This window comes from Marmota flaviventris, chromosome 10 (genome assembly GCF_047511675.1).
Source record: "Marmota flaviventris isolate mMarFla1 chromosome 10, mMarFla1.hap1, whole genome shotgun sequence".
Classification (NCBI taxonomy): Eukaryota; Metazoa; Chordata; class Mammalia; order Rodentia; family Sciuridae; genus Marmota; species Marmota flaviventris.
In genome coordinates, this window is record NC_092507.1 from 119,169,427 (window position 1) to 119,187,457 (window position 18,031).

At 59.2% G+C, this 18,031-nt stretch overlaps 1 protein-coding gene across 1 annotated transcript; it reads right to left on the bottom strand.

Moving 5' to 3' along the window:
* Positions 1 to 686: 686 nt before the first annotated feature.
* Positions 687 to 8,195, bottom strand: Efna3 (ephrin A3). Its single transcript, XM_027920994.2, has 5 exons — positions 8,068 to 8,195; positions 1,862 to 2,172; positions 1,391 to 1,456; positions 1,127 to 1,204; positions 687 to 913 (listed from the first exon to the last, which is right to left on the bottom strand). Exons 1-5 carry the CDS (start codon positions 8,193 to 8,195, stop codon positions 783 to 785), a joined length of 714 nt encoding a protein of 237 aa, XP_027776795.1. The 3' UTR covers positions 687 to 782.
* Positions 8,196 to 18,031: the final 9,836 nt, after the last annotated feature.

Genomic DNA, 18,031 nt, shown 5'->3' on the forward strand with positions numbered 1-18,031 from the left:
GTTGCATAGGTCCCGTCTTCACAGAAGACAAAAGAGGGGCCAGGGGGTCCCCGGCGGGGCCTAGCCTGGTGGGAAAGGGGTCTGAAGCTGGAAGGGGGGTCAAGGGAGGCCGGGGTTAGGGAGGGGGAAGGACTCTGTCTGTACATTATGTATAGAGATATAGAGTCTGTACATGCCTGCCTGGCACCCCAGTGCCCACCCCTGCCACCCGTCCACTGCCTGCCTCCCTAGGGGGGTCTACTTGTAAACTTGGATTTGATCCAAACCACAATCCTGCAAGTGGGAGTGGGGGGAGGGGGACGTGCTTATTGCTGTAAACAGGGGAAGGGGCAGCGGGCAGTGCTACCCCCTTGCCCATTTAGTCCCCTCCCCACGTTCTGTCCCTGGAGGAGAGTGATGGGGCACCTTTCACGTTGGCTTGCTCTCTCTGGGGCATTTTTGTCTCTCTGGGGGGACAAAAGGGGAGGGAGCCAGGGGTCAGGGAGAGGTACCAGGGGGCAGGACGTCCTGAGAACTGCCCTTTATGGCCCCAAATTTGGTACCAAACATTACAGAGCCACAAGGTCACCTGGGACCTTTGACTGTCCCTGTGCCTGGTCCACTACAGTGCCCTACCTGGAGGGAGGGGCAGAGGGAGTGGGCACAATGCATGGTGCGGACCCCACTTCCAGCCATGGGAGGGGGGGTGCAGGCCCACAGCTAGGCTTCCCGTTAAGAGGCCAAAGACTCCTCGCTTATTCACAGCCCCGCCCCATCTCTCCCCACCAAGGCATGGGACAGAGCTAGGAGGCCAAGAGTGTCATGAGGAAGAAGGCGATGCCCACGGCCAGGGGCAGGTGTTCCCTCTTGGGGCTGGTCCCGCTGATGCTCTTCTCAAGCTTGGGCACCTGGGGGTTCTCTCCCTCAAAGTCTTCTGTGGATAGATGAACAGACAGACTGGTGAGGGCTGGGCTGCGCGCCAGGGCTGGGGCACGCGGCAGCGGCAGCAGCAGTGGAGCCAGGGACGTGACCACCCACGGGGGCAGGAAGGACAAGTGTCCCAGGGGAAAGCATGCAAGGAGAGCAGGCACAGGGGAGGGGGCTGCGATGTCAGCAGTGGCCACCAGAGGGCGCTGCGCAGACTCACCCAGCACGTTGATCCTCACATTGGGGCCCATGGTGAACTGGGGGAGAGTGGGGACCGGCTTCTCCCCGGAGTGCGATGCTGCGGGGTGGGGTGCGGGCGGGGAGAGACGAGGGGAGAGTCAGGGCCAGGACCCCCTCCCGCTGCTACAGCTGGGGAGCAAGCCCCCCTCGCCTGTGCCCTCCGCCCCCACCCACAGGAAGCCAGGGGAGCCCCAAAGCAGGGGAGCCAAGGATAGGGGTGAGGCTGGGAGTCGATGATACTCACTGGAGGCGCAGCAGACGAACACCTTCATCCTCAGACACTTCCAGTGCAGGTTGTGGGTGGGCGTGGCTGGGGAGGAGACCAGTTCTGAGTGGCCTTCTTCCAATCCGTGGCCCATGCCCCATGCCCTCCACACTGCCCTTCCTCGGCCACTGTCCTTCAGGAGCTCCCCTACCCTTTGGACATTGGTAACTAAGGCTCTGCTGTGAGCTTTCGATGCCTTTTGGGTCCCAACGGACCCCTGAAGTCCCGACCCAGGAGTCCCTCATAGGAACAGCGATTCTGAGGCCCAAACTTGGGACTGTCACCAAAGCTCTCTCTTAGCCTCACAGCAGTGACTGAGCTGGAGCCCCCAGTCCCCCAGCTCACCCCGGGCCTCCCTCTCAGCCACTCGGGCCCCTTGGGACTCCATCCCTGGCTGTCAACTCCGGCTAACTCTGGACCCCCCCCCCCCCCCCCCCCGCTGTCACTTACAGATGTAGTAGTACTCGTGGCCGGCGTGGAACTCGTAGCCCAGCGAGAAGGCGCTGTAGCGCTGGAACTTCTCCGAGAACTTGATGGGGCTATGGGGGGCGTGCGGCCGGTTGCACTCCCAGCGCTTGAAGCCCTGGCTGGCGTTGCAGGTGCGGTAGCCGCTGCGGCTCACCATGTAGAGCACGTACTGCTCCCCGCCGCCCGGCCCGGGGCCCGCTCCGGGGCCCACCCCTGAGCTGTTGTAGTGGGGGCAGTAAATGTCCAGGTAGTCGTTCACGTTCACCTGCACCGTGTAGCCCTCTCGCCGCAAGCTATGGGGAAAGGAAGCGGGTCAGAGGAGAGAAACCCCGGAGCCAGCCCGCCTGCCACACACCGCTCCCCAGACCCTCCCCGGGGGTCCCTGGAGTCCCCCGACTCTTCCTCCAAGCGCCCTCTCTTAGCCCTGTCTCTGTCCCCAGGGCCCTAAAGCCGCCAGTCTTTCACTCTCCCGGGCCCTCGCCTTCGTGGCCGGTCTTTCTCCTGATGGCCACCAGAGGGTGGCAGAGGCGCAGGGAAGCCCGGCCTGCTCCCAAAGAAGAGGGGCAGGGAGAGGGGCGGGGGAGGAGGAGCGTGCGCCCGGGTTGCCACAGAAACCGCGCAGGCCCCTGCGACTCCCAGACCCAGGCCCGGTTTCCTCCGTCCATCCCCCCTTATTTACCCGCTGGGAGGAAGGACAGAAGGATGGAAGCGAAGGGTGAAAGTGGGAGGCATCCCTTCCGTGGGAAACACACCCGCCATCGCATCTCCCAGCATGCTTCCCTGCTGCTGCCAGTCCAGCCCCAAGGCCAGTCCGACAGGACTTGCCCTCACATACACACGTATGGCGGCTTCATGCATATACACGCACAAGTTCCATGGCACAGGCACAAATATGTCCACCGCCTACTCAAAGGCGGCATACTCTGGCTAAAAAGCTAAGCTGCATGTGTGCTGAGCCGCATGCCAGTACTAGTTGACCCCAAGACACTATCACTGGCCTCTGTACCTTGATTCCCACTTACCTCCACCCCAAGGCCACGGGCAATTAGGTCCCCAATAACCTGACACAACAGATCAGGGAGCCGAGGGGTTCCGCACCAAGGCCTCGTGGCATCATGTCAACAGTCAAAACTTCTGTCTCATTACAACCCACCCTTCTTCCTCTATCCTGGATGCTACTGCCCCAATAATCATGTTCAGCCAAGTAGTGGGCACAGTGCCCAGATACCATGGCTGTATCTCTCACGTTCTGGATCCCTCTCTGGAACAGAGAAGCAGATGCTGGATCCCTAGTAATCCCTACCTGCCTTGCTAGTTACCATCCAAATGATGGTCTGAACACCCTTGATTGTGGTACTGATGGGAGAAACCTCTAAGTGGACAGAGGGACATGGAGGAGTGGGCAGGGCTTTTCTCTAGTTTTCTTAGGGTAAGAATGCACACATATTGTCAGTGAGAAGGGAGTATGGTGGACACAGAAAGACACGAGATATCAGGCAAAATGTCAAACCTCTGGGATCCCCAGTCCCTGGGAATTCCCCGAGGGGAGGGACTGGCTCTCTGTGTCACTTGGTACCACCCAGTTCCATAAGCAGTAATTAGATCAATTAGGGAAATGAACTTGGAGGTCTGGGCATGAGATGGGGCCTTGAGGGTCCTTTCCCACCTTACCCCACTTCCTTGGCTTTGCCTATACTACCCCCTCCCCAAGCAAGCCCTTCCAAACTTGGCAGTGAGGTGGATAGGTGAGAGCCGGTGTTTGGGCACCCCAGTAAGCATGGGCACAGCCTCCTTGAGTCATCAGGAATGCCACCAGTCCCACTTGGTTCCCATGGGAGTGATGGGTCACTCAGGCCCCTCCCTGGCCCTGGCACTCAGGTGGGCAGGAGTCTCAGCCTGGGGCACTGGGAGCAGGAAAACGGGTTAGACCAGGCCTGGCTCTTAGCCGCCTCCCTAGGCTTGCCTGTCCATCCCAACCCCACACAGTCTCCTGTTCCTCCCCTCAGGCTTTGGGGAGGGGGCCACCAATGGCAAGATGCCAGGCGTGGGGCAGTTGCACAGCCACACTAGGGCCTCTGTCCTTGAGCCTCGCCCATGTTTCCAATCCCATTCTGAAGGAGCCCCTCCCTGCCGCACCACCTAGTTCCTCCTATAACACACCCCATTCCAGCAGGGAGCAAAGCCAGCTCCAGAGATATTCCTACAGGTACCTGGGTTTCCTCAAGCGGGTGGGACCAGTCTTACAAAAGGTCACTGGGTGACCACAAGGAAAGAGAAGCTACTTCTTACTTATCCCTGTGCTAGGTGGCAGGAAAAACTATGAAATGTTCTCCAAAGCTGGGCACGTGGGAGAAAGATCTGCCGATGGGATGGCGGTGCCCATTTGGTATCTGGTGGAGGGGGGTGGTGTGGAGGGACAGCACAAGGTCTGGCCAGGAATCCCTAGGGCAACTCCGAGGAGACTTGTCTGTTTGGCTTGGGCGCTTTAATTGAATCTGTCATCCTCCTTCGCCCTGGCAGTGAAGAGGGAGGTGCCGCTAAGTCCAGCACAGCTCCGCAGTAACTCCGCCTCCAGGGCCCCACAGCCCGGTGGTAGGTGGGCTGGGATCTGGGGGCAGTGCTGCGTCCAGCACCTTCGGGCAGTTTTCTACCCCTCCCCTTCATCCTCATGTTGCATCCTCTCTCTCCCCCAGAAAGGAGCGTGTCCACACGTACCTAGACCGGGTGCCCCCTCGCCCCGTTATTTCAGTTTGTCCCGGTTCGCACCCCCCTCGAGGCACGTCTCGACCCCTTATTCCTTCAGCACCCCGCCTGACCCCCGCTGGCCCTGAGTGCCCGCGGAGGGGGCTGGCTGGGCGGCGCCGGGAGCGGGGAAGGAGCAAGCTTCTCCCCCCGGGGCAATTAGGGGCTGGTAAACAGGGTGTCTCACAAGACCAGGGAGTGTGGGAAGGATCCCAGGGGGCTCCAAACTTGCTAGATCCCTGTCCCCGGCCTCCGACGCCCGGGTGCAGAGTTAAGGGAGTGAAGGAGAGATGTGGAGAGACCTGCTTCTTCCTTCCAGCGCGCGCCCCCGAGGCTGCGCGCCGCCCGCTCCAGCAGGCGAGGCCAGACCACGTGTGCGCGGCGTGGGGTCCGCGCGTGGGGCTCGGGGGTGGCGTGGGGGTGGCTATGGGGCCGGTGCAGGCGGCGGCGGGAAGGATCAAGGGGCGGCGCGCGCACGATGACACCCCCGCGCCCCCCAGGCACCGGGGCCTGCACACCCCACGGGTCCGGGTCTGGTGAGCCAGGTCCTGGGCCTGGGGCTCCCCCGGGCCGCGTCGGGTGAAGGAGAATCTGCGCGCCCGACACCCCCGCCCCTCGTCCCTGCGACAGCGGCGGCGGCGGCGGCGGCGAAGGTTTATTGATCTGCAGCGGCGGAGAAGAGCGAGAGACCCGCCGAAAGCGAGGCACAGAGATGGAGTGAGACAGACACACGGGAGAGGAACAGAGACGGATTCCCCGGGAAGGGAGAGGGCGAAGCGGCGGGAGAGAGAACCAGAAACCGAGAGAGGGAAGAGGAGACTGGGACCCGAGGCTTGGAAAACGGGAGAGACCCAGAGGCCATCAGAGAGGCCCACAGAGAGTAGAGATGAAGACAGAGAAACGCAGAGGGGAGAATCAGGGACGCAGGAGGATGCAGGGCAGGAAGTCGAAGCCAGAGAACACAGAGAAGACCATCAGGGACATAGTAGAGCCTCAATAAATATTTGTTGAATGAATGTGTGAATGAAAGAGATCTGCAACAGAAACATTTCAGATAGACAGGTAAGGGGACAGCTGGAGAATGATGTTCCTAGGCTTCTTGAGACAGAGTATTAACACCTCCTTAGATCTGCAAAGAAATGAAGCACAAGGCAGGGGCAATATATTTGGCTATCAGCCTCACCCCCCCCCAAATCAGTTCTGGGCTCAGGGGCCCCTCAACTTCACGTTTCTCATGCTTCCCTCCAACACTGTCCTTCCATCCCTAGTTTCTGGGGCGCGCAGGGAACAGGTCTTTCCTATTCCGGGGGACTAGGCAGAGGGGCTGAATGGGGGCCAGAGGGCTAGGTCGTGGCTGCTGTGCAGAGGGTACTGCCCCCAGGTCTGTCAAAGGAGGCCGCTGCACGTGTCCCACCAGCACTCTCTCACGTGACCCTCAGGAGGCGGGGTCGTGAGACCCTCCCCACGTGACCCCAAGGGGCAGAGACCCTCCGCACGTGATGGGAGGTGGGAGCCAGGAGCCAGCTCACGTGACTGGGGGGAGGGGGCGCGGGAGCCTGTGGCTCGGCCCGGCCCCGCCCCCAGCTCCCCGGCCCTCTCCACTCCCGGCTCCGGAGCACGTCGCTCTCACGATTTATGGGGCCGCGGCTGCCGCAGTGAGGGAGCCGGGGAGCCCGGGCGCAGCGGCAACAAAGGCCCGGGAAGCGAGGCGGGGGCGGCGGCAGCCTCTCGGGCCGGGTGCGTGCCCCCTCCTACCTGGCCGGTCCAGGCCCGCACGGGAGTGGAGCGGGCAGAAAGGAGGCTCTCGGAACCGGCACCCCACCCCCTTTCGGAGCTTTCACCTGCGCCCAGGTGTGCGCGGGGGAGGACAGTCGGCTCAACCCCCAGGCCATCCCGCGCCTCTCCCTCCGGCTTCCCCTAAGAACGTGGGGTGCCCAAGGGTGCGGGGAACCCGGGCCCCTCACCTGCGAGCTCTCCACTCCCGGCCAGACTCGGCCTGAGCGGAGGTCGGACGTGGGAGTCTGGGGGAGGGGGCGAGCTAGATGGAGCCGAGAAGTCAGCCCTCGGCGCCCCCCGAGATCCTGGAGTCCCGCTCCGGGGGGGAGGGGCGCATCCCCACCCCCGAGGTTTCCATGGGAAGCGAGAGGGGGGCGTCGTTGGCTCATCCCCACCCCCAGTCTGACACTCTGGGCGCGAGGAGGGAGAGAGGGGGAGGCGCAGAGCCCCAAACAACAAAGAGCGGAGCGGCGAGCGACAGCCCCTCCCGCGGAAGGTTGGGGGTCGCGGCCGCCAGGCCCTCCCGGTCGTCTCCCCTGGGGTCTCTCCATTTGCTCCCTAGTCACCCCCAGGGTGGGGAGCTAGGGACCGCGCTGCCGCCACCGCCCGGGCAGGTGTGACAGTGACCCCCCCACGTCCCCAGGGATCCCCCTACCCACACAGACACACACGGAGGCGGCCAAGGGTGATACACACAGCGGCTCCGCGGGGAGGAGAAGACAAGGGCAGCAAGGACTGAGCCGAACGAGGACCCGGCCCCGCAGCCGGCCCCCGTCCGCCGCGCCACACACCCCGGGAAACCACACGGCGGCCCCGACACTCGTCCAGACCGCGGCGGCGCCAACAGCCACCCCAACCCAGACGCGGCCGGCCACGCGGACCCGGACCGCAGCCCCCTCCCCAATCCGCCGCCCGCTCCCACCCCCAGACGATCGCCGACGCAGACACACAAATCACACTCAGACACACACGCACACTGACAGCCGCGCACGCCCGCTCACATTTGGTGCCATACGCCGATCCCGGCCCGGGAGTGTGTGTTGCGTGTGTGACACGCCGACATCTCCTCCCTTCTCTCCCGGGTACCCCACGTACCGTCCTAACCAAGCAGCAGTCTCCAACTCGGCGACCCAGCCCCGGTACACCCTAGCGGGTCTATCCGCACCAGCAGGGCGGCCCACTCCCCTTGGTTTCGGGGAGGCGCTGGGTCGTACTCCCCGCCTCAGCTCGGTACCCCACTTTTAGAAGCTAGAGTACTAGGCAGCACCCCTTGAAACCCTCATGGCCGAAAACAGGTCATCCCTGGGCCCCTAAATGCGGCGGCCTATCCCGGCACCCCAGCGCCCTAGATGCCAGTCCGACCTACGAGAGTGCAGATGCGGGGGTACGGGACAGGGGCACGCTGCTCCCGAGGCGGGTGGGGAGAGGCCAGTGTGGGGTGGGGGCCCGCAGACTCCTCCGCACGGCCTGAGCGCGCCTTACTACACACCAGCAGCCTCGCAGACGGCCCCCCGAGTTTCACAGACGCCCACGGAGTGCATCCCCCTCTCCCTCGCTTCCCAGCCCCCAGCTCTGTTCTCCCAGGACTCCCACCCGTTGCTCCCCCAGGACTTCCTGGGCCCCCCAACTCCCCTCTGGCTGACGCGGGATTTCCCGGGCCCCCGACTCACTGCTGGTTGGAGCTGTTCCAGTACACCGCATGCCGGTTCCCCAGCGCCCCCCCGGGCCCCTGGGCCAGCAGCGGCAGCAGCGGCACGGGCACGAGCAGCAGCAGCAGCAGCAGCGGAGCCGCCGCCATCCCCGGAGCCGCCGCCGCCGCCGCCCCCCGACTGAGCCCCGCGCTCCCGGCTTCTCAGCTTCCCAGCTCCCCGCTGCCGCCGCCGCCGGCCCCCAGCTTTAGGCCACGCCCACAGCGCTACCCTCCGCCCTTCTGGGCGCGCCCCGAAGCCCGGCCCCCGGCGCGCTCCCGCCAGGCCCCTCCCCGCTGGAGCCGGGAGCGTGCGGCGCGTGGGAAGCGGGGGCGTGCTGCTCCTTCGAAAAGACCAGCGCACACCTAGGTTGTGTGCTGCGGCTGGTCCCGGGTGCTTTGCTCCCTCCAGGCTGGAATCCACGACAAGGATTTGGGATTGTGGGCCCACTCATTTCTAGGATAGAATGAAGGAGTCTTGAGAAGAATAATTAGGACTAGACCTCCTTCCTGTCTGAAGAATTGGCCCCTTTGCTCCCTCCATGCCACTTTTCCTTTGTGCATGAGTCAGGTGGACACAGAAGAGGAGTAGGGCCCTCAGGTGAGGACCAAGGACCTGACAGCTGGACCTGGAGCCCCCAGCTGAGCCTGAGGCTTGTTTTTATTGGAGGAGGAGTGGATCTCAGCCCCCAAGAATGTCAGTAGTGGGTATAAGCAGGGTCTTTGGCAGTCCAGGCCCAAGGCCCAGCTGAAGCTGAGCAGGGTTTCCTGGACGTTTACAAAGAGATCCTCATTTGCTCTCAGGCAGGCTCCTTCCAGGTGGGCCATCTGTGTCCTCAGGCATTCCCACTCCTACTCCCAGAGGTGCTGGCTCCGAGGGCAGAAAGTAGATTACCTTCTGTTTCGGCTCTCACCTCAGCCATTGTCCTCACAGGGACACCCAAGCACACACATCTCATAGACACACACATTCAGGAAAATGTCACAGACACCCAGAGGCAGAGAACTTAGAAACACAGTCACCTGATGCACAGACACACATAGGTAAAGTTACTATCCACTAGAGTTCTGAAGAAACACAGGCCTGTAGACACAGAGACTAAAAGCACACACCCAAACTCATACATGCACAGAAAGGACACCCACGCAAACCCACATGCCCTCTCTGAAACAGACATACTTCTTTACCCAGGAAGTAGGAATTCAGGGGAAGGATCCTGAATACAGATCTCAATTGTCTATCCCTTATCACTTCTCTTTGGAGAGGCTAAGACTAAGAGTGACTGGGCAGAACCAGGTGTGACTGGGTTCCCAAGACCCACTCCAACCACCTGTGGCCAGGGAGGCAGGCATGACGCTATTTTGTTACTGTGCTTTAGGAGAGAGGATACAGGGGCACCTCCCATCTGCTTATCCTTGACAGGACAGGGTCCTGACCACAAGATAGTCTCAGGTGCGGGGTTTGGGGGAGGGGAAATGCCATCCAGAAGAGGCTCTATGAGGGCTACCAGGCAAGAACAGCCTCTATCCTCTCCAGGCTTCTCCCCCCCCCCCAGGAGATCTCTCTTTTTATGAGCCAGAAAATAAATTAGGCCCCTTGGGATGGGAGTGGGGGGCTCTGCAAACAGCTCTCCTGCCCCCAGACTCCTCTTCCCCGGGAGACTTGTTTCACCCAAATGATGCTAACCTGCCTACTCCAGGGGCCACAAATCCCAGTCCCTATCCCTGTCCCCTGATCCACAAAGGTAGGCTTCTTTCTGTTGGGCCCACAGTTGGCAGAGAGGCTGTCCGTATTCACAGTGAGTGGGAGCTTGCTGCTTTGGTCCAGGACTTTCGATTCCATTTTTGAAACCTTAAATCCCTGCTTATAGCATTTGGGTCCTGCTTAAAGATTTGGGCCCTTTTCTGTAAGGCCCAGATACTCCTCTTTAGAATCTAGCACACCCACATCCTCCCTCCAATAATAACTGAGCCCTTCCCCTTGAATCTGGAACCCTCTCCGTAGGATTTAAGCAACTTTCTTTATGGGGTTTAAGCCTGGGTTTTGAGTGGAGGTATTCTCTGTGGGCCTATGCCTGTGTCCATGGGACCTGACGCTCTGTCTACCTAGGTCTCTGTTCCTGGGGGCTGCTGACTGATTGGGGCCTTTTATGTGGATTAGAAGAAGCACCCCTCTATGCAGACTCAGTCCTGAGGGCGCATCTCTTGGCAAGTGGTCCCTTTGTGCAAAAACAAAGGTGTTGCTTCCTTCAGTGGGAGGTGGCCCTCTGTGTCTCCCTGACTTAGTGAGGGAGCTGGGGTGCTGTTAGCCTCCTCTTGTCCCTTGTGTGGCTCCTTTGTGCTGTCTACAAACTGTACAACTGTGGGTGTGGAAGTCCTGTCTATAGAATGTGCACCTCTACCTGTAATGCCTAGGCCTGTCTATAGGCCTCTACTGACGGGGACTGGGCTTTTCTGGGGAACAGGTCCCTATTATAAGATTTTGGCCACTGTCCATGCCTGGGACCTGATCTGAAGGTCCAGGCCTCTCTCTGGCATTTGGATCATGGAAGGATCCAGTCCCCTATCAGTGGGGTCTAGGCCTTGATTTATGTCTGTGATTTGAATCACTCCTGTGATTCACAGTAGGATGCATATTTGACTTGCAATCCAGTGTGCCCTTGTTTGTGTGTGCACACACAGTGAGTTTTATGAAATAATACTTAACCTTAGTATAGAGGATGCTCTTTTATATTTTTCTTCTGCTCTATTCTTTTTTTTTTTTTGGCAGCAGGGATTGAACCCAGTGGTACTTAACCACTGACCCACATCCCCAGTCCTTTTTATTTTTTATTTGGAGACACAGTCTTTCTAAGTTGCTGAGGCTGGCTTTGAATTTGTGATCCTCCTGCCTCAGCCTCCTGAATTGCTGGGATTACAGGTGTGTGCTACTGCATCTGGTTTCTGCTGTATTCTTAAAATTAAAATAATAATAAAGTGAAAAGCTGGTAGAGAATCATAAAATTAATTTCTTGACTGCACCTCCCCCAGTGGGTTGCAGCCTATGGTATAAAACCCTGGTGCAGAAGATCCAGCTGATCTCTGTGCAGTGAGGGCCTCTGCAAGGCTGGGGTTGTCCCTGTAGGACTAGTCCTCTCTCTAGGGCCTCTAGCCTCTTTTCTCCTTACCTACAGGCTCTGCCTTCATCTCCCTCCATCCCTGGAGCTTGCCAGAACACTACTGGCTGCCATGAGGTCTCCAGGAACACAGAGCCCAGGCCCCCTGGGAGCCCTCTGACAGGGTGCCTCACTCTCCCCCATCCCCAGGGCACAAGGAAGCAGGGAGCTGAGCAGGTCTGGGGCAGAGGGAGATCTCAGGCTGTGTGGCCCAAGGCAGCTCCGGGACAGCGGGTGGCAACCACAGAGCTGAGCTGTGTTCAATAAATCATGGAGGCTAGGGCCTGGGGGAGGGGGAGGTCGGAGGGAAGGGGGGGGGCACGGATAAATAATTCATTAAACAAATAAACAAGGAGCCTGTGAGATGGAAGATCGGGCACGCGTGTGAGCAGAAGCAGCTGCCAGCTCCAGGCATGAAATATTCACAGGTTCTGCACCTTGCCCAGGGCCCATGTGTGTGCCCCAGCACCACAGGCTGTTGGTGCCATCCTAACCCGGGTGCCAACAGAGAGGGTGATCCACGTGTCTCTTGATTTCCACGTGAGGGTGTCAGCATGACTCTGTGGTGTGCTACCCTCCTTGAGTTGACATGGTACCACCCACATGGCTGACAACAGAGGACACAGTGCACCATGGTCCAAGACACAGGAAATTAGGAGGCAAGGTTGACTGGTAGGGTCAAGGAGCAATGACCTTGGATTCTAGTCATGCCCTGATTCCTCCAAGGAGTTCAGCAAGCCAAAAGGCCTGAGCCTGAGTGGGGTGGCACTTTTGGGGTGCTACATTAGAGGAGTGTGTGAGTCTCTGCATCCACTTTGAGAAAAGCTCGGTGGGAGGCAGCATGCTTCACAGAAACACGGGCTTGGGCTTGAATGCTATTCCACCCCTCTCCAGCCGCTGATCACTAACTTCTCTGGGATTATTTTCTCATCCATTCACTGGGGATAACAGCATTTCATCTGTTTGAGGAGTGGTTGTTACGTTAAGATCTACAATATCTGACAAGCACTGAGCACAGTGTTTAGGGCCCAGAGGGGGCTTGATTAGCGGAAGCCTTTTCTTCTTTCTTTCCCTCATGTGGTGACGGAACCCAGGGCTTCCTGCATGTCAGGCAAGTGCTCTACTTCTGAGCTACACCATCATCATTCTTATTAAGAATTGTTTCCTGGGGCTGGGGCTGTAGCTCAGAGGCAGAGCGCTTGCCTAGCACGCATGAGGCGCCGGGTTCGATCCTTAGCACCACGTAAAAATAAAAATAAAAATAAATAAAGGCATTCTGTCCATCTACAACTAACAAAAAAAAAAAAAAAAAAAAGGTTATCTCCTAAGCCTGTGGATGTAGCTCAGTGGTAGAGCACTTGCCTCGCACATGCAGGACCTTGAGTTCAATCCCCCAAACCACACACACAAAGTTAACTCCTGCCTTGCGTAGTGGCATGCCTGTAATCCCAGGAAATTGGGAGGCTGAAGCAGGAGGATCACAAGTTCGAGGCCAGCCTCAGCAATTTAGCAAGACCCTGTCTCAAAATAAAAAATGAAAAGGGCTGGGGATGTGGCTCAGGGGTAGAGTGCTCCTGGGTCCAATCCCCAGCACCCTCTTCCAAAAAGAGTTATCTCCTAGCTCTGCCTACTTGGACCTGTCACAGACTCTCTCTTCCATTTGTTCCCCCTCCGTTCCAAGCTTCCTTAACAGCTACCACAGGAGGAGAGGGGACTTCATGCTTGGGAAGTAGAAAAAGATTATATGGACTGAGGGGAAAAGGAAGTTACTATTAAAAAAAAAAAAAATGAAGACCTCTCCTTGACAGTGTGGAAGAAGGGGTCCTTTACCTTCTCAGAACCCAGAGCCTCTTCCTTACCCCTAAAACTCTCCCTAGATCCAGAATTTCACTTTCTAGAAAGTGGCTATTAAGGAGAAAGAGGGAAATGGAGTTGAGGTCTTTGAGCCAAACCAGACCCACCCCAGCTGGTCTTCAATGCGGAGCTCTGGCCCCCATCTGCTCCCCGCTGTCAAGGGCTTCCCCGGCAAAGGTGACTATGTCTGGGCAAAGCCCAGAAAGGTGGCATCCCAGAGTGGGTGGGGAGAATCCAGGCTGGAGACAGCCTTGGAGGGCTGGGGTGGAGTATCTGGAATCTTCCCAATAGGGCCTAGCATTCCCCAGCCCTCTGTGTCCCCTGGAAAGGATCCGCTGCCTGGAGGAGAGAGCCAGCAGACAGGTCTGAGCCGGCCTGCTCCTCCACAGACAGGAGCCGGTGGGGGAGGGGGCCTGGGATCTTGGTGGGGATTGGTATCTGTAACCCTCATCTCTCCTCTGGGGAGTCGAGGGCAGAGGGGTCTGTGACCCAGACTCACCACACTGCAGCCTGAGGCCCCGTGTTTTGCCTCTTGCTTGGCCAGCCTGCTGCCACTTGGGGAGGTAGGATCTGGGTCCCCAGGTGTGAACATATTTCTGCCCACCCCTTCCCAAGAAGCCAACATCAGTTTTCCACTTCCCCTCCCCTGGGCTGGGCAGGTTCAGGCCAATCTACACAAGAGCTTCACGGCAAACATTGATCTGTAACAAAACCACAATATGTGTTCAGAAGAAGGGATTCCAGACACAGAGAGATGCAGGGAAGGTACATACCCACTCAGAAACAGACATGCAGATGCCAAGCATACAGCTCTGCGGAAGTAGACACCACAGTCCTGAAAACTCATGTCCACATGGCCCCATGCTGTGTCAATTTCACAAATATTATTAGCTGTACACATCTCCCTGCCATAATTTCATCCTTCAAAATCAAAGCCTTCTCTGATGGCCCATTTCCCCTGTGTCCTCATAGTATGTGGCTCTCTATTAGCACTTGTGTTTGGCATTATCAGTATTCATTGGCCAGTTTGTCTCTGATGATTACTTAAGGGAAGGGATCTTGTCTCATGCAAGTGTGTATCTCCAACATCTAACATGCAACCTAGTATTTAGTTAGTAGGTGAGGTGTTTACTAAATAATTGTGAGCCAATGAACAAAAGAATAAATGAATTTGGAGAGCGGACACTCATTCCTCGAATCCCCAGAAGCCCCCAGAGGATAACCAGCAGATGGGATCTATGCCTCTGGCCATGCCTTCCTGTCTCCAGGTGCCTGACCTCACTGTTTCTCAGCTTTTCCAAAGGTCCTCTTTCCCCCCTTCTTCCCTCAGTGTGAAATTATGAATCTATGAATTGGAGTCCCACCTGAGGGCTGGTAGGCAAGGTAAGGGTTAATAACACCTCATTAGTGTTTAATTGGAGGAAGGAAGCTGCTCTGGCACCAGACAGGTGGGCAGGCCTGCCCCTTGCTGAAACCAGGCATCCCTGGCTTCAGCACCCCACCAGGCCTGTTGGTGATTTGGCCCTGGAGACCCTCAACCCAGCTGGGGCACCTCCCCCCACCACTTGCTTTGCCAATTTCCTCTCCAGGCAGTACAGACCAACACTCCCCATCTGTCACCCAACATCCAGAGGGGGAGGCAGGCTCCTTATCCTTTCTCCTTTAGCTAGGCTTTGCCCCCTCCCACCTCTAGGAGACATTGGAGAGTGGGAGGAGGGGTGGGGCATGGCGTGAGACAACTGAGGAATAGATTAGAGAGCTACCGAGGGATAGATTCCAGGAAGAGACAAGCCGACAGGGCTGGGGATGTGGAGATGTCTGCCCAATTTGACCTTAAATGAAGAGAATGCAAATGAGATGCAGACGATATGCAGACAAGGATTTCGGAATTGACATTCCTGGTGGCAGCGGCTCTGCACCCAGGACCCCAACGCTGCCGCCAGTAACCCTCTCCTAACCTTTCTGGGTTAAGTGGCGCTGACCATTACTTCTAAAAAAAGGGTCTCTAAAGATAAGGGCTTGGTTGGGCTGGGCTGCTGGACCTGGGAAGCTGCGCTCCACCCCAGCTTCCTGGCCCCAACCCAACCACCCACCTAAACTGAGCAAGCAGCTGGGGCAACCACCACTCTCCAGGTTATGCGCTCGGACGCACCGTCGGTTGCTATGGGGACCCCCTCTTCGCTTCTAGGCCTGAACCAATGGGCACTACGGCTGGTGACCTCATGCCCCAGGCCCCGGGATTCTATTGGCTATTTGGAATACCAAGTGCATCCTCTGCCACTGCGTCACAGCTGGGGATCCCCCGACGACCCCAGCTAGCCAGGCTGAAAGATGGGCGGGCCACGAACTTACAATGTGCTGAGTGCACTAATGAGCAAAGAAGGAATAAAACAGGAGGGGTTACAGAAGGAGAGGGTTGCTCTTGAGAGGGAAGGGGCGATTTGTGACCCCGGAAAGTGTGGCGCAGGATCCAGGTCGCAGCGACCCGAGCTCGCAGGCCTCAGGCCAGGGAGACAGGGCGAGGAGAGGCTGAGTGGAGTCTTTGAGTCTTGTTCCGAGAGACTCGGGCAGGCCCAGCAATTTGAAGGCCCCACCCTCAGCTGTCTAACGCCGTTGAGTTTAGGGGAGATCGGTGACGCCCCAAAACTTGCAGGCCTGCCTAGACTCCTGGAACCGCGCCCTGGAACATGCCTCGAGGATTTCTGGTGGGTAGGGCGCGGTGCCCAGCGCCTTCAGCCAGTCTCGGCCCCATGAGCCATGAGCCCCATGAGCGAGGGCGCCGGCCCGAGACAGCCGTCCACGCAGGGTCGGGACTCAGAGGAGAGCGAATGGAAGGAGGCCGGCGTGGCCCGAGCGCACGCGGCAGGAGGCTGGGTTTGAGAGCCCCCAGCCCGGCTCCTGCGGTCGCCCAGGACCCGCCCTCGCACCTGCAGAGAGCGGGCGGCCGGGGAGGGCGGGTGCCCGTGTCAAGTGTGCGCGTCCGACTGGCGGAGGGCGTGGGTCTGGGTGCAGGCGAAGGCGACTGGGCCCCGAGTCTTTCGCACATGCGTTCTTATCAGTGGCGGATCCGCGCGCCAGCGGGACTCGGGAGCGCGCGTGCCTCCATCCGCGAAGACCGGGTGTCTGGGGCCGCAGGGAGCGGGCCGAGACCCCCGCCGTCTTGAACCAGGGTGTGCGCTGCTGCCCGGTCCTCCCTGGCCTGCACGGGCTGGTTTCTCTGGTGAGGGGCGGGGGGGATCAGTATAGTCGGTTTCCATGGCAACATACTGACACCTTCGCGATTGACGGTAGAGAGGAACTCGAACCCAGAACCAGAAGATCCGGCCATCGCTCCTTCAGCTCAGCTGCATCCTCTCCTCTGCGCCTCAGCCCCCGCTAGGGATCAAGGTTTGGGGTGAGGGCCATAACAGAACCACGCAGGGACACGCACCTACAGACGCAGCATTTTCTGAAAGTGGCCTCGAAGGCGGGGAGGGGTCGCCTCCGTCGGCGGTGCTGCCCCCCACCCCGGCCTGAGCCAGAGCCCTGGAATGAACGTGACGGGGACTGGCAAAGTCGGGCTCTAGGCGGTGGGGAGAGGGCCCTGCCCCTTTGGAGAGGGGGACCGAGGTGTGACCCAGGTGCGCCAGAGGGCGGGGGAGAGGTGGGCAATCTCAGCCTCTCGGCGTCCGGACCCGGCGCCCTCCCGCTCCCTCCTCCCCGTGTTCACACGCCGCCTCTCGCTGCCGCAGCCCGGCCGAGCTAATCAGCACAACATCCACCTATCGATCGCGGGCTGGGTGCCAGGCGGGCCGGCACCTCGCCAGAGGAGGCTGCGGGGCACTGGGCGGGTACGGCACAGCTGCAGGGGAAAGGCACCCCTTCCCCTGCCTCCACCCAGGGCACCGTTCAGAAAGAGGGGCCTGGCTGGGCTCCGGGGTTCGTAGCCTCGCCCGCCAGAGGTGGGAAGAGACCGTGTTGGCTGAGAGCAAAGGGGGCCCTCCCTCCTCAGCCCCACCCCCTCCTCCTTATAAAAGCCAAGAACAAAGAGGCCGCCGGGGAAGGAGGCTTTGATCTGACCCCACCTTCCAGTTCTAGGCCAGGCACCGCCCAGAGTGCCCTTGGGGAGGGGGAGGGACACCCAGCTCGCAGGGACCCAGGCCTCCTGAAACCCGGGGGCTGTCTTTTCACTGGGCCCCTTGCTTTTGCCCCAGCACCCTGTTAGGTGCTGCCAGTGCTTGGGTAGTGCCCCAAGCGGGTGGGCTTTCAGAAGCACTGCCCCCTCAGTCCAGGAAGCGGCTAGGGAGGTAGAAGAGGGTGCCAAGCTCCACAGCTGCTGCTGGCACTCACCCACACTGCCCAGAGGGGTGCCCACTGAGGCCTGGCATAGATGGCCTGGGCACAGCTGGCATGGAGGTCAGGCCAAGCCAGGCTGAGAGTACATGCTGCAGGAGTCTTGGGGTCAGGGAAGGAGCCAGAGGGCAGCAGGTTAGGGAGGGCAACAGAAAGATGGGTGCTTTATTGAAGGCTTGGTCCAGACACTTTATAAAAATACAAACTGGCATGAAATTCAACCTCATGACAAGTCCGTCTTCACGGAAGACAAGTGAGTGACCCCCTGGGGACGGCAAGGTGCTGCCCCAGGGAAGAAGCCTAAAGGGCACAGAGAGCAGGGCTCTTCCTTTGCCCTGGGCCGGCAGTCCACCTGTCCCCAGGTCTTCTGCCTTGGCCCTGGTGGCTCAAGGGTTCCATCCCACTAAATCCCAGTCTTCTCATGGAGGGAGAGAATCCTCAAGGCAGCTGATGAGGCCTGTTTGTCCCCGCTCTCCTCTGGGGTGCCCAGGGCTGTCTGCAGCTCCTTTGCAGCTCTTCTCCAGCTGTGACGAGTGGGCAAACTCAGGTGGCAGCCCCACCCATGCCACAGGGGTCACCTCAGACCCTCTGACTTTCTCCATCAAT

Excerpts from the sequence above, each read along its gene's own strand:
- Efna3 (XM_027920994.2), bottom strand. The coding sequence starts at position 8,195 with ATGGCGGCGGCTCCGCTGCTGCTGCTGCTGCTGCTCGTGCCCGTGCCG. Across the intron at positions 2,173-8,067 it reads TGGAACAGCTCCAACCAGCA|CTTGCGGCGAGAGGGCTACA; the intron begins GTGAGTCGGGGG and ends CTTTCCCCATAG. Across the intron at positions 914-1,126 it reads TGTGAGGATCAACGTGCTGG|AAGACTTTGAGGGAGAGAAC; the intron begins GTGAGTCTGCGC and ends ATCTATCCACAG.